The sequence below is a fragment of the Pteropus medius genome, unplaced genomic scaffold (genome assembly GCF_902729225.1).
Source record: "Pteropus medius unplaced genomic scaffold, Ma_sr-lr_union100, whole genome shotgun sequence".
NCBI classification, from domain to species: Eukaryota; Metazoa; Chordata; class Mammalia; order Chiroptera; family Pteropodidae; genus Pteropus; species Pteropus medius.
In genome coordinates, this window is record NW_024346150.1 from 921,183 (window position 1) to 934,899 (window position 13,717).

A 13,717-nucleotide genomic window follows, 5' to 3' on the forward strand; every position below is an offset into this window, starting at 1 on the left:
GTAACTCAGTAGGTTTCGATGACTCATTCTTTCAGATTTTACCTGCCCCTTTCTCATTTTCAAGATAGTATCTGGATTTACAGGGATCTCATGTGAACTGGGGGAAGGGGTCCTTAGTCATGTGGCCCCTGAGGTTGGGTCAGTTGCCATTTGCTGAGACATGGTTGGTATGATGCAAGTTTATTTGTGAATTACAACCTTGGGAAGTAGCTATTACTGTAACCACTTTACAGATGAGGAAACTACAGCTAAAAGAGGTTAATAACTTGCCCACAAAGTTAGGTAAGTGGCAGAACCAGGAATCAATGCCACCTAATTCTGGTAGGCACTTGGATCTGAGTCTTGAATTAGAGATAAGTTAAGGCTGGATTTGTGAGCACAGTTTTCATGGTATAGCTTCAGGGACGTGCTCATACATTTAGATATGTAAAATGGGGCAAGAAGAGGGTCCAGTTCAGAAGATGTAGGAATCACTGGCATATGAGGTAGGGTAGGAAGGCCTACCTGTTGGCTCCTGCCCAAGCTGATCTTCCTCTTAGAAGAGCATCTAGGACAGAGAGAGTCAGGAGCTTCTAGGATGTAGAGTCATGCCTGGTCCTATTCAGCCAGGCCTGAGCTATCCCTCAGGCTCCCCCACAGCAGAGCAAAGCACAAACCACGACCAATATTGAGTGAGAACTCAGTAAATGTGTCCAAAGAGCTTGTGTTAGCAGAGTTGCTCACACCCTTAGGGAATGTGGATCCAACGACAGACCCTCTGGAGTGGGGATGCAGAGTCCGCACCCAGATGGGAGTGAACGTGAGGGAGTATAGAGGGCTTTCAAGACGAGGAGGTTACATCTCCCAGGGGTGGGGACGCAGAGACTTCCCCCAGATGACAGGGACACAGACCTCTCCCAGATATAGAGGGGTGGTCTCCTCGGATATGGGGGTACGGAGGTTTTGGCCTTTTTCAAATGTTAGGTGTGCAGCTCTTCCAGGTGTGGAAGGTGCAGGAAGTCCCTACCAGTAGGTAGGCCCCGCTCCCGCCCTATTCCCCTTGGGGAAAGACCGAGACAGAAGAGCCCCTTCAGCCCCCTTCCCGCTCCCGCCCCCGCCCACCTCCGGCACGAGAGGTGGGCCAGTCCCCGCCTCAGCGCAAGACCAATGGCACAGGAGCCTGGAGAAGCCAGCCAATTGAATGGTGGCAGCGGCGAGGATGTTTCCGCCCTCCCTGGGCCTCCGGCTGCGGGCCTCCCAGGAGGCGGGGCTCTCCGCTGTTTTTTGCTGCCCGCCGAGCCTAGCCGAGCCTAGCCGAGCCCAGCCGAACGCAGCCGAGCCCAGCCGAACTCCGAGTCCCGGGCGCCGCCGCCGCCGCTCGAGCGCCGCCGAGCCAGCGAGCGAGCGAGCGAGCGATCGAGCGGCGGGGGGCGCGGAGGAGGCGCCGCCCCAGGGGGAGGAGGTGCCCGCACGCCGCAGACCGCCCGCGGCAGAGGCCGCCCCGGTCGCGCCGCGGCGGGAGCGGCCGGCAGAGGCTGCGCGGCCGAGGGGGAGGGCCGGGGGAGGGGACGTTGCCCCTGCCCGCCTCCCGCCGCCCCCCGCCCTCGGGCTCCCGAATCTCAGTCGGCGCCCAGCATCCTGCTGCCCCGGACCCTCCCGCAGGCGCGCACCGGGCTCTACTCAGGTAAGAGGGCCCTCCTCACACGGGCACGGGGACCGGGAACTAGAGACCCAGAGATGGAGATAGAGACATAGACCCATGTAGAGACGCAGAGACACAGTCGGGGGGAAAAAGAGAGACAGACACAAAGAGACACAAAAGAGACGCACAGAACCACAGAGACAGACCCCACGGGGCAGGGGAGAGAGACATCCACGGGGACAGAGGGACACACAGCCATGAAGAAAGAGAGGGAGAGACATTAGAGACCCATACACACAGAGACAGGGAGTGAGACACGCAGATACTGATACAGAGATATACAGAGACAGACTGGGAGGGAAATGAGACACACAAGAGACATACTCAGACACTCAGAGTGGGGACACACAGATAGACAGCTACAGAAACATAGAGGTGGGTATACAGAGGCAGAGGCACACGTACAGGTAAGGGAACTGAGAGACAGAGTAAGAGACACACAGACACACACCTGACCTGGAGAGATAGTCCCACAGAGAGGCACACCTAGGTACATAGCCTTGGATACACAGACCTACACATGCCTGCCAGGGCCTCCACAAAGTTCCCTCTGTGTGAGCTGCTGCCTCTGGAGGTCTCCTGGACTGGCTGGCTGGCTGGAGTGCTGAGAAGGGGGAGGCACCCAGGCCACACTGAAGCTGATCACAATCCCCATCCTCCCAGGCCTTGGACTACTTCAATTCCACCCACTCACAGAGTGGTTTTGAGGTCTGGAAGCTTGATGGGTAGGGCCAGGCCATGCCCACCTGTTCTAAGGAGAATGAGATATGGGCTGCCTACTCCAGCTTCCGTACTGTGGCTACACCCTCCTCCAGGTGCCCAGAGCCAGGCCTGAGCCTGTGGGAGTTGGCTCTGTGGAGTATTTGGGCCTGCTGGAACCCAAAGTCCTCTGCCAGGGAGGCCAGAGATGTGGGAGGGCTCTCTCTTCTCTACTCCTCTCCTAGGCTTCACCCTATCCCTTCTCTTCACCACCCTTTCCTTTATTCTGTACCCCCCACAGACTCAGGACTGCAGGTGGACATCTCCATTGTCCAGGAATCATTGAGTGTGCAGACAGGACAGCCTCCTTGGAAGGCCGGCTATACCAGAGTCCTGCCTCGGCATGGGCCTTGCCATTGAGGCAACCCCGCTATCTGTGCTGGTCTGAGGGTGCTGCCCGTCATGGGGTCAGCCATCTCCCAGGGGGCCCTCATAGCCATCGTCTGCAACGGCCTCGTAGGCTTCTTGCTGCTGCTGCTCTGGGTCATTCTCTGCTGGGCCTGCCACTCCCGCTCTGCTGACATCGACTCGCTCTCCGAATCCAGTCCCAACTCCAGCCCTGGCCCCTGTCCTGAGAAGGCACCCCCACCCCAGAAGCCCAGCCATGAAGGCAGCTACCTGCTGCAGCCCTGAAGGTCCCTGGCCTAGCCTGGAGTCTGGGACCTAAGTCTACCCCACCCAGAGCCTGGAATCAAGATCCCAAGGTCCAGCCGGCCTGGGGTCCAGAACTCGGAATACAGCCTGTCTGGAGCTGGACCTAGCAGCCCAGAGTCTAGCCAGCTTGGCTCCAAGAGGGGCTCTGGTGGCCCTAGGTAGATAGGCCCGGGGTGGGCATTTATGAGTTGGTGCTAGGGCCAGGGCCATCTGGACTCTGCTCCATCCCAAGGGCCGGGGTCAGGGTCCATCCTCTCCCCTAGGCTGAGTGCTTCTAGGCCCTCTCCGTTGGGGAAGCAAACTGGAATCCATGGCAATAATGGGAGGGGGTCCAGGCTGGGCCCCTCCTCTGGTCCTCCCACTGTTTGCTGGATAATAAATTGAACTATGGCTCTACCCTGAGATTCTCTCCTCTTCCTGAGGGCCCTGTGCTAGCAAAATTAAAGGTGGAATTGGGCTTTCAGACATAGGTTTATTTGTGCAAAGTAGGAGTGGGTAACGATGGTTGAGGGCCAACTCCTGGGACCAGGGCTGAAGCAGAGTGCTAAGGGCAGATGCTGGGACCTGATCACAAGTGGGGTCACATACTAGGTCCCAAGGCTAGGCCTGCATACCAGGGTCAGGGGTTACAAGTACTGGGTTCAAGAAATGGGACTGGGACTGAGGCCAGGCCCTCAGACCTTAGGTTTCACTTCCCTCACCAGGTTCAGCAGTTTGTCCAATTTTGCGATCTCCACAGCTGGCCCCTTCTGCACTTCCTGCCCCTTCTTCTCCTGGGGAGAAGGGAAATACATGTGGGGGAAAAAAGGTGAGGAATGGGCCACCTTGTCCTACCGCCTCTGCTCAGCCAGCCCCAGCTGTGACCAGCCCTCCCCAGCCTGGTTAGGTTCTAGATCCCTGCCCACCCCCGACATGATTCTTTCCCAACTCAAGTTAGGTGACACAAGGGTCTAGCTGAGGTCTAGCTCTGGCTCTGAACCTCAGACCTATTTAAGGTCTTGATACTGGTAGGAGTGGGGAAAGGTATCCACCCACTGACCCTAGGAGGAACTAGCCAGGGGGAGCTGTAGCCCTGGGGAGAGTTGGGTCTCTGACTATTGGGACCACCCTTCCCTGAGGAAGGTCCCCGGCTGAGTTCTATGAGCAAGGGGGTATATGTTTGCAAAGGGAGAAGGACGTGGGCAGAGCCACAGGTGTCCTCACTTAGTACTCTAACCTAATACTTTCAGGTCAGGTTGGAAGTGGGGTGCTGCATCAGACATGCCCAGGGTAGGGGCGGGGGGTGTCGGGAGACCCAGGAAGGCAGAGAGGATGGATATCCCATGTAATTCTTGGCTGGGACTGTTCCTCAGAAGAGCAGATCTGAGTTTATGACCCCTCACCCTTCTCCTACAGAGCACTCTAATGCTTTAACTGGTAAGGTGGGCCCTGAGAAAAAGAGTTGGGACATTAGGGTGTGTGTCACACAGGCCCCGAGAGTTCCTTGGCAGGCCAGCACCAGTCCCATCTCCCTTCTGTCTAGTCAGTGGGGTATGGGCAGCTGCCATTTCTTGCCTTCCTTCTGCTCCCTAGCCCCCTGCCCTCTCAGCCACCTGTGCCCACTGCTCACTGGCACCTGCCCCAGCCTTGCCTGCTGAGAGCCCAGCCTGGGTCTGGCCTGGCTGTGAGGTGAGAGAGTGTACAGGGCCAGCAGCCCCCTTCCTGGCCTCATCCTGGCTGCTGATACCATGCGAAGCTCATATTTCCTCCTGGTGTGACCCCTGCACCTGCTCCCAAATCTGTCTCTGCTCCTCGTGGGACCCAGTGCCTTTGCCACCACCCAGCTCACCTCTGCACTCTCAAGGCAGAGGACAAAGGTATTTTTTTCTCTTCCTTCCCACTCTTTCTCTTCTTGGCCTCATCCCGCCCGCTGGGAAGTAGAGGTCCTGGCTTTTAGTTCCAGTTTTGTCATTATGACGTTGGGCAAGTCCCTTGCTTTTCTGAGCTTGTTTCCCATCTAAACAGTAGGTAAAGCTTTTGACAAGCTGAGCTCTGACACCAATCATGGGAAGCTCCCTAGGCAGGGAGTTAGACCTGTGTGGCCAAGCCCCCTTGGGAAGGTGGGGAGGCTGCAGTCCCAGGAGGAAGGCCAGGAGGGATGCCCAGGGGACTTCCATTTGCACCAATCACTTGGCTGCTGATAGGGTCAGATGGCAATTTCACAGGAACCCCAGTCTACTCAAGTATCAGCTCCCAGCTGTCACTTGCTCAAGTGCTCTAATTCCAAGGTACCCATGTCCTCAGGTCCTCAGAGACATAGTCCATCAGATACAGAGTCCATCTCTCCCACCCATGGCTGACCCTTGCTCTGAGAGAATTGAGACTGACTGTAGGAGATCCTTGCCTCCCTGGGTCAGAGTGAATGGAGTAGACCCCCACCCACATCTGCCACCCTCACAGTGTGATGGCTGTACCCCGTCCCAACAGGTGACCATCATCTCCCCAACGGGGCTGTCCAGCTCTGCCAGCTCAAACCTGGGTCTCTTTCCTCACTAAATTAGGAGCAGATTTTATCTGTTCCACAAGTTGTGCTGCCTCCTTCCCACTACTTGAGGCCAACTAGCTGGGTTCAGCAAAGAACTTCAGACCACGCCCCGCCACCCAGCCCCACCTACCCCACCCCAGTCCCAGCCCCAGCAGACACAGCCTCTGGGCCACAGCTGCAGGCGCTTAGCAGCCTTTTGAGTATTTATAGCCAAGTCCACCCCCTCCCCCAGCTGGCTACAATTATAGGCCCGGCCAAACTTCCAGCCCTTGCCTCCATGGCCATGGAATGGAATAGTATAGGCCGACACCAGAGAGATGGTGCAGTGACCCCTGCCTTGGTAGGAGTGTAGAGAAGCAGGTGTCAGTAGTTGAAAGAGACAGGCCCCTGCCCTTGCCTCAAACTGCAGTAAATGTCTCAAATTGTAACCATGAGGTACAGTCATCAGGGCAGTTTGGCCCGCCCTGGCCCTGCTTTCATCCTGGCCCAGAATTTGGCAGAAAGCAAATTTCATTTCCTCTGTTAGCACCCAAGTGGGCAGAACTGGTCTCTGGGCTCCTGGGCTCTGGATTTTTAAGTTGGGCTCTTGGGCTGTGGATTCTAAGGTTTGGATTAAGTCTAAATCGGAACTCTGAGATGTAGACTTTAAGGTCATGGCTCTGGGCCCCGTGGCCTGTATTTGGGGCCCTTGGGCTCTGGGCAGGGTCTCCAGTTCATTAGGGATCCCAGAAAGAAACCAGAGCTCAAAAGGAGGACTGCCTGGCTGCTGACCTAGTTACCTTCCTCACGGCTCATTTCCTTCTTCCCTGTGTGGACCCATAGCTCCCAGCTCAGGGACCTTTGGAGCTGAAGCCCTATGTAAGCCCAGCCAATGAAGCAATGACTAAGCCTCAAGACCCCTGCCTGGGTGACCTGGTCTACACTAAATAAGCCAATGGTGCGCATGTGTTTTCCCCCAGGCTTCAGACCCATATGGTCACCTCCTCACTAGATATCTCCACCTGGGGGCCTTGCAGGTAACTCAGGTATTATCTGATTTCATTGTCTCCCCACAAACCCTCTTCTATGCTCCTCATTTGGGCTATGACACCACCCTTCCCCTGGGTCTCCCAGGCCACAAACCTTGGGGCTACTCCCTGGCCCTTCCCCTTTCTCCCATCCCCCCCACCACCACCCTGGAGACCATTTCTTCTAGCATCCCAAACTCCCCCAGGGTACCTTCGGCATCTTTCGCAAGTTGGGTGAGAGTTTGAGGCAGGTGACGTGCCCACGGTCATCACCAACAATGATGATGGGGTGGATGGGATTGAACTGCACATGCGTGATCTTGTTCTTCTTTTTGGCCACCACAGGCTGATTGCAAATGGCCTCGTATTTGTTGATGGACAGGTCAAACACATGGGTCTGTGGAGAGGTGGGTGTCAGCACAACTGGGGCTAATAAGGCCCCTTTTCCCCACCTCAGAGGAACCACTCCTGGGCTTTCTGGAGAAACATGACAGAAGCCTAGCACAGTGGAGCTGGAAGCAGTGGGAAAAGGGATTTGTTTATGTTTTTCCTGTGGTTAACGAAATACAAATAAAGAATTTAGGAGAAAATTTAAGTCTATGCAGAATTAACAGTAATAGCAGCTATCACTTATTGAGCGCTTCTATGTACTAGACTCTGGGCAAGCATGTTACATGGTTGTCTCATCTAATTATAATCCTCACAGCCACTCTAGAAGGTAGGTTCCATTATTATCTCCATTTTATAAATGAGGAGATAGAGACTTTTAAAGCTAACTTGCTAGTAAGTAGCAGAGCTAGGGTTTATACCAGTTATTATTCAGAAAGTGCTTGTCATATAAGTGCTCCACAAATGTTTCCTCTTATTTTTGTCATACCCTAAGTCTAAACCATTAGCAACTCTTGCCTGGACCACTATGGCAGTGTCTTAACTGGTCTCCCTGCTTCCACCCTTGCCCTTCTACGATCCATTCTCCATGCAGCAGCCAGATTTACCTTTAAAACATCTAAAATCCTCCAACAGTCTCCCTCTGCACCATATGTAAAATCCATATTCCTTACTCTAGATTCCCTACTCTCATCTCGTGCTCTATCCCCTTTGCTCACTGGACCTCAGGCGAACTTGCCTGCCTGATCCTTAAACTCCTCAAGCTCAGTTCTCACCTCAGGCTGTGTGGAATACCCAAAGGCCCCCATCTTCACATGGCTGGCTCTTTCTTGTCATTGTCATTCAACTCTCAGTTTGAATATCACCTTTTCAAGGAAGCTTTCCCCGACCACTTTAAGAGATCACCCAGTCCTTCTTTTTACACCATTCTCTTTCTTCTTTAAATATAAGTTTTATTAAGATATAATTCACTAATTTAAAGTACACGATTATTTTATTTTATTTTTTTTTACAATTCTTGGCTTTTAGTATATTCAGTTGTGCAACCATTACCACAAAAAATTTTAGAACATTTTCTTCACCCCAAAAAGAACCCTGTACCCATTAGCAGTCATTCTCCATTTTCTCCCAATCCACTTGGCCCTAGGCAACCACATCTACTCTCTGTCTCCATAGATTTGCCTATTTAGACAACTATAAATAGAATCATATAATGTGTGGTCTTTGTGACTGGAATTCTTACACTATTCTTACACTAAGCATGTTTTCAAATTATCCGTGCTGTAGCATCTATCAGTTTTTCATTCCTTGTTATTGCTAAATACTAATCCTTGTGGATATACTACATTTTGTTTATTTATCAGTTGAAGGGCATTTGGGTAGTTTCTACTTCTTGATCATTAGGGATAATGGTGCTATGAACAGTTGTATACACCCCATGTCCTCTTTTAATTTATGCCCAGCACTAACACTATGAGAATTTCGTTGTTGCTTTTTGTCCCTTTCCCCTCACTAGAATATAATAAGCTCCAGGAGAGCAGGGACCTACATCACCAGGCCCAGCCTGGAGCTGGGCGCCACAGTTGGCCCTTAGCAAACATCTGTTCAGGAAATAGATGACTGACTTTAATGTGATGCTTTAATCACTATATTCTTTCCTTGCATAGTTGTCTCTGTTTTTATCAAAGTACATAAGGAAAATGGGTTTGCACCTAAGAACTGTCTTACAAAATATTTTTTGCTGAGCTTTTATTGATTCTCAGTGTTGAACAGACTCCTCCCATCTCCCCTTCTCAGACTCAAGTTGCACATGTCTGGGGATGGGGACTTCACCACCTTTTAGACACTATTTCAATCACAGACCAAATCTGACTCGTAAGTTTTTCCATCAAGCTAGCACCTGCTGCCCTGTGGCTCCCACCCCAGGGGACTCAGAAGATAACTGCTCCTCACGACATTTCATCCCCCAGAATGCCCTCTCCTTCAAGACAAAAAGCCCCATTCTCTCCCTGAGGCCTCGTGGATGAACAGTTCCTCTTCTGACAGGGCCCTGCATGGCCTAGTCCTTGAGAATACACAGTCCTTACGTCCCAGCTTCCCCTACCTGACCTGGGCACAGAGTGGGTTCTCCATGACTTACACCCTGAGATACCTCATCTTACCTCCACTGGTGGCTCAGCAGGGTCAGGAAGGGGGCACTCACCTTCCCATTGGTGGTGACTGCTGCAAACACAGTAGAAGAGTATGGTGCCCAGGCCACATCTCCCACGGCTGAATTTAGGTCATAGATGAACATTGGGGTCCTGCAGTGGTAGAGGGGTGGAAAGTTCATGACAGAGGGTCTGCAGTGCCAGAGCCCACAAGCCCCAGCCAGGGTGGGGTCTGAGGGAGGGCAGAGCCAGGGGCAGGCCTCTCACTTGATGGTGTGGTCCCAGATCTTCACTGTCCAGTCGGAGCTGCAGGACATGAAGACCTTGGTGTGGTATGGGTTCCAGGACACAGCATCCACCGCCATGTTGTGGGCATCATAGGTGTCGAGGAATTGGCTAGAGTAGGACTTAGAGCACTGGGGTGCAGGTGGAGATTGGGAGAGGGATCAGGGGTCAGGAGTGAGATAAGAGGGCAGCAGCTAACTAACACTTCCCTTGGGGGCCCTGGAGGATCAGAATCTAAGACTCCTCTTCTGTCCTCACCCCACATCACTGTCATAGCTGAACTGGAGCCAAGATGCTGACTGTTCTTCTCTCCCACAACATACCCAGAGAGAAAGGAGAAGCTTAAGGGGTTGGGGGTTGGGGTGGGCAGAGGAGCCTTCCTGGAGAGTGAAGGAAAGTGCTATAGTCTCCCCCAGACTGCCAAGGCAGAGGAGGTCTGGGGTTCCTGCGTGAGTTGTGTGGCCTAGCCTGTGTCCAAGCCAAGGCCTGTGGACAGACAGACGGAGCCCTGGTTCCACCCACAGCCCACAGAGAGAATCTTTGCAACAGTGATAAACCTCCCACTTTGCCCAGGTAAGAGCAGCTGCAGAGCGAGGAGTAAATCCCATGGTCATGATTTCCTATTCAGTTTCTTGCCCGGACCACAGTACCCTTCCCACTCCTGTCCTGGAGAAGTGTGACAGATTAGTCTTCCCCCAGCCTCTCCTGGGCCAACATTGGGAGGGATAGAGAGGGGGTGGGGACCTCTTTTGCATTCAGCCCAGCTCTGGCTGGGCCTCAGGGGCTCCCGGGAGGCTGCCTGTAATTAACATTCTGAGTCTCTAAGCCTAAGAAAAGCTTGCAATAGAGCTATTTCTGGATGGATGGAGAGGTTCAGAAGGATGTTCACCTACTAACACTGAGACCTTGCAGAAATTGGNGCTGGATCAGCAGAGTTGGGGGGTGGTCCCTTTTCCATTCAGCTCCCCCCCCGCCCCCACTTCCCCATCTGCCCCTGCACAACCCTTTCTGGGAAACAGGCACCTTCACAAGCGTCCAAGACACGATCCTGCCATCAGATGACACAGAGAAGAAGTTAAGGTTGTTGTCCATGTCATCCTTCTGCCACTTGACCTGAAACATCCCAAACTGTGAGCTCTGGGACCCTGCTAGGGTGTTGAGTTAGGACTGCAAGCTGAGCAGGGCTCCCTAGAGAACCCATCTGAGGTTCAGAAGCAAGTTCTGGAAGCCCATTTTCCAGAGTTCCACAATTGTTCCTCCCTCCCTCCTTCTCTCTCCCCTTTCTTCCATCCATTTCCATCTCTCTCTTGTCCTGACCATCCTGGGGCAACAGTGCTAAGTCCAAGCACTGCCCTAATCCACTGAGTTGGCAAGTGGAGGTGCCCAGTTCCTCCCTGGGTTGGATTCAATCTCTTTATATAGACAGGGCCTGGAAAGGACAGGGCCTATCAACCAGATTCTTCATTGATAAAACAGGAACCATAATAGCACAGATTTGTTGTAAGGAATAAATTAGAAGATGAATATAAGGCCCTTAGGTCAGAACACTGCATATATTATACTCAATAAATGTTAGCTAATTATCACCATCATCCTAAGAATTGGGGTGCCAAGGTTCCACAGGGGGCTTTTCTCTACTTACCCCCTCCCCAAACTCCTCTTCCAGGCTTAGCCTTTCTCTAGTCAGCCTCTCCTCTGTTCTCACCTTCACTTGACCACTAGCTCCTGCTCCCAGAATCTATCTCCCAAATCTCAGATTTGAGCTGCATTTCTCTATCTGCAAATTGGGGTTAATAATCCTGCCCCACCCATCTTCTCAGGGCTGAAAGCAAACATATGGGAAAGTGTTTTGGAGACAGAGTTATTGTCTTATGAAGATGACATGCTTGAGGCTCAAGTTTCTGTTGCCAGATGTGGAGGCTGGGCCAAGCCATGTCCCAGAAAGCTAGGGAGGGACTGGGTGCCTATAGCTTTCCAACCTCCTGCTCCCTCCATACCTCCCATGCAGGGACCACTGTCCCCGGCTCAAGCAGAGGCCCAGTGAGGGAGGACAGGAACCCAGTGACCCTGCCTGTAACCACAGCTGTCACTATGGCTTTGGAGAGGTACTGCGGGAGGTAGGGGAGGAAGAAGGAGTTGCTCCTCCCCAACCACCACCCAGGCCTGGTAGATCAGAGCTGCAGGAGGGCAGCTGAGTCCTGCCTGGGCCTGCCTGGGCCACTGGCTCTTTCGTGCTTTCACTGCGGGGCCTAGAACACCACAGAATCTGTGAGACACAAGTCAGAATTGGCCCTGATGCTGAGAGCATTTCCCCTTCTGGGTAAAGGTAGTCCCTTTAAATGGGAGGAAGAGATGAGTGTGTGTGTGTGTGTGTGTGTGTGTGTGTGTGTGTGTGTGTGTGTCAAAGTCCAGGCTCTAAGAGGCGCTAGGGAGCTGCAAAGGGAAGTGTTTAATGAGCAGCCGCCAGCATGCATGGAAATTGTATTTCACACCCCACTTAGCAGCCTGATGCCCAATGGGGGCTGGCGTGTGCATTTGCAAGTGAGTGTGTACATGTGTAACTGTGTGCAAGTCACATACATGATCTTGGGGTGGAGGTGGCAGGGTAAAATAAATAGCGAGGGGTGCAGATGGTAAGCAGGCTGCTTAACCGATTCCTTCTCTTCTGCCTTATCTGATTAGGGCAGGCCTGCTTGACCCCAGTTTCTACTCATCATCTTTCTTGCCACTTTCCCCAGTGTTGCACAGAACACACAGACACAGACATGGGCACACACACACACACACACACACACACACACACACACACACACACATCCAGCAGAGTGTTGTCACAGTGAGGCTAGAACAGGCAGGCTCCCGGGGGAAGTAGCCTGTGGCATGAGATGGGAACCTAGTCCTCTTTGAACAGACAGTTCTCTCTCTGGCTCCAAAACCTTCCATGGCTCTCCGCTGCCAACAGAACAAAGTCTGTCTGCCCTAGCCTGACATTTGAGATCCAAAACAACCTCATTGGTCTCCTTGAGATACAGTCCCTTCGAGAAGGACATAGACTCTGATGTCTCTTCTGTCTCATTCATCAGCCTGGCTCTCCTTCAGGCTTCAGGCTCATATGGCCAACTGCCTGTAGGATACCTCCTCTGGCTTCTTATATAACGTCTGGCCAAACCCATTCTTCTTCTGCATTTCCCACTTCTGTAGGCACCACAAACCAGAGTCTCAGGCAGCATCAAGAGTTCTTCCCTTTTCCCATATCAAATCAGTCGTTTCCTTCCACTGATTTTACTGCCTCATCAGCTCTGGGCCCTATCTTCTCATTTCCCTCCATGCCCCTGGTCTAGCTCAGGCTTCAAGATTTCTCATGCTACAGCCAGAGGAGGTCTCCAAGACAATCGTGACTGTGTTACCCCTCTGCCCCAAACCCTCTGATGCTTGGGCAGTGATTTTCAAACTATGCTGGGGGAGAATTTAGGAGCCTTGGGAAAGTACCTCAGGTGACAGGGAGACCCTCAAACAAGGACCCCGATCCTACCAGAGCAGCCCCTCTCATCTTTTTAACATATTGGGCTTCTGTATGAACATTTCATTTGAAACCACCAACCTACAAAGTCTAAGCCTCTTACTTGCTAGAGAAGCACATTCACAAGTAGGTGCCTGTGCTTTTCTCAGGTCTTGTCTCTCACACTATACGCCAAACGATGAGTTGTTTCCCAGCAGGCCGACCTGTTGGATGCCCTTGTGTCTTTGCTGTGACCTCTTTGTGTCCTTCATCTAATACTTTCTCACCTCTCACAATGCAGCTCTGGTGTTGTTTTCTCTAGAAAGACCTCCCTGGCCCTTCTGGCCCTGCTCCCCATCCCAGACGATCTGAGCGCCCCTCCTCAGTGCCCTCTGTAGCCCATTGAGTACTGCTGTGTCCTGCTCAGCTCTGGCTGTGGTTATCGCCCCAACAGAATCTCCAGAGACCAAGCCCTTAAGCATCCTCAGCTCCTAGAGGAGAGGGGAGTTACTGAATGGATGAATAAATGGGTGAATGAGGAAGAGGGGCAGGAAATGAGAGGGAAAGAAGGGAAAAGGAAGTGAGTAAACAAGTGAAAGACAGGCAGGCCCCTCCCATGTCCCAAGCCCGATTGCAGCCAAGAACTCTGAGTCTTGGTTTTGCAAAGGCAGTAGCCCTGTTTTCCTGACAGGATGGTGGAAGAACAGAAGGCCACCCTTGTCCATATGGGTTCCAGTCTCCCTGGCGCCCGCCCAGTAAAAGGGAAAATGT

The 13,717-nt window shown here is 52.7% G+C and overlaps 2 protein-coding genes across 2 annotated transcripts in view; one reads left to right on the top strand and one right to left on the bottom strand.

Annotated features, from left to right (window-relative positions):
* Window positions 1-1,461: 1,461 nt before the first annotated feature.
* ENHO (energy homeostasis associated) lies at window positions 1,462-3,490 on the top strand. Its single transcript, XM_039875539.1, has 2 exons — window positions 1,462-1,663; window positions 2,682-3,490. Exon 2 carries the CDS (start codon window positions 2,843-2,845, stop codon window positions 3,071-3,073), a length of 231 nt encoding a protein of 76 aa, XP_039731473.1. The 5' UTR covers window positions 1,462-1,663; window positions 2,682-2,842; the 3' UTR covers window positions 3,074-3,490.
* Window positions 3,491-3,601: 111 nt separating this feature from the next.
* The window catches only part of DNAI1 (dynein axonemal intermediate chain 1), a 58,666-nt gene continuing 48,550 nt past the window's right edge, over window positions 3,602-13,717 (bottom strand). The window contains exons 14-18 of the mRNA XM_039875687.1: window positions 10,471-10,560; window positions 9,430-9,605; window positions 9,216-9,315; window positions 6,837-7,022; window positions 3,602-3,867 (exon numbers count right to left, since the gene is read on the bottom strand). Of these exons, the coding sequence (XP_039731621.1) occupies window positions 3,769-3,867; window positions 6,837-7,022; window positions 9,216-9,315; window positions 9,430-9,605; window positions 10,471-10,560 (651 nt within the window). The 3' untranslated portion in view covers window positions 3,602-3,768. The remainder of the gene's footprint in view (window positions 3,868-6,836; window positions 7,023-9,215; window positions 9,316-9,429; window positions 9,606-10,470; window positions 10,561-13,717) is intronic.

Bases quoted from the DNA above. Each gene is read 5' to 3' on its own strand.
- ENHO (XM_039875539.1), top strand. From the start codon at position 2,843: ATGGGGTCAGCCATCTCCCAGGGGGCCCTCATAGCCATCGTCTGCAAC.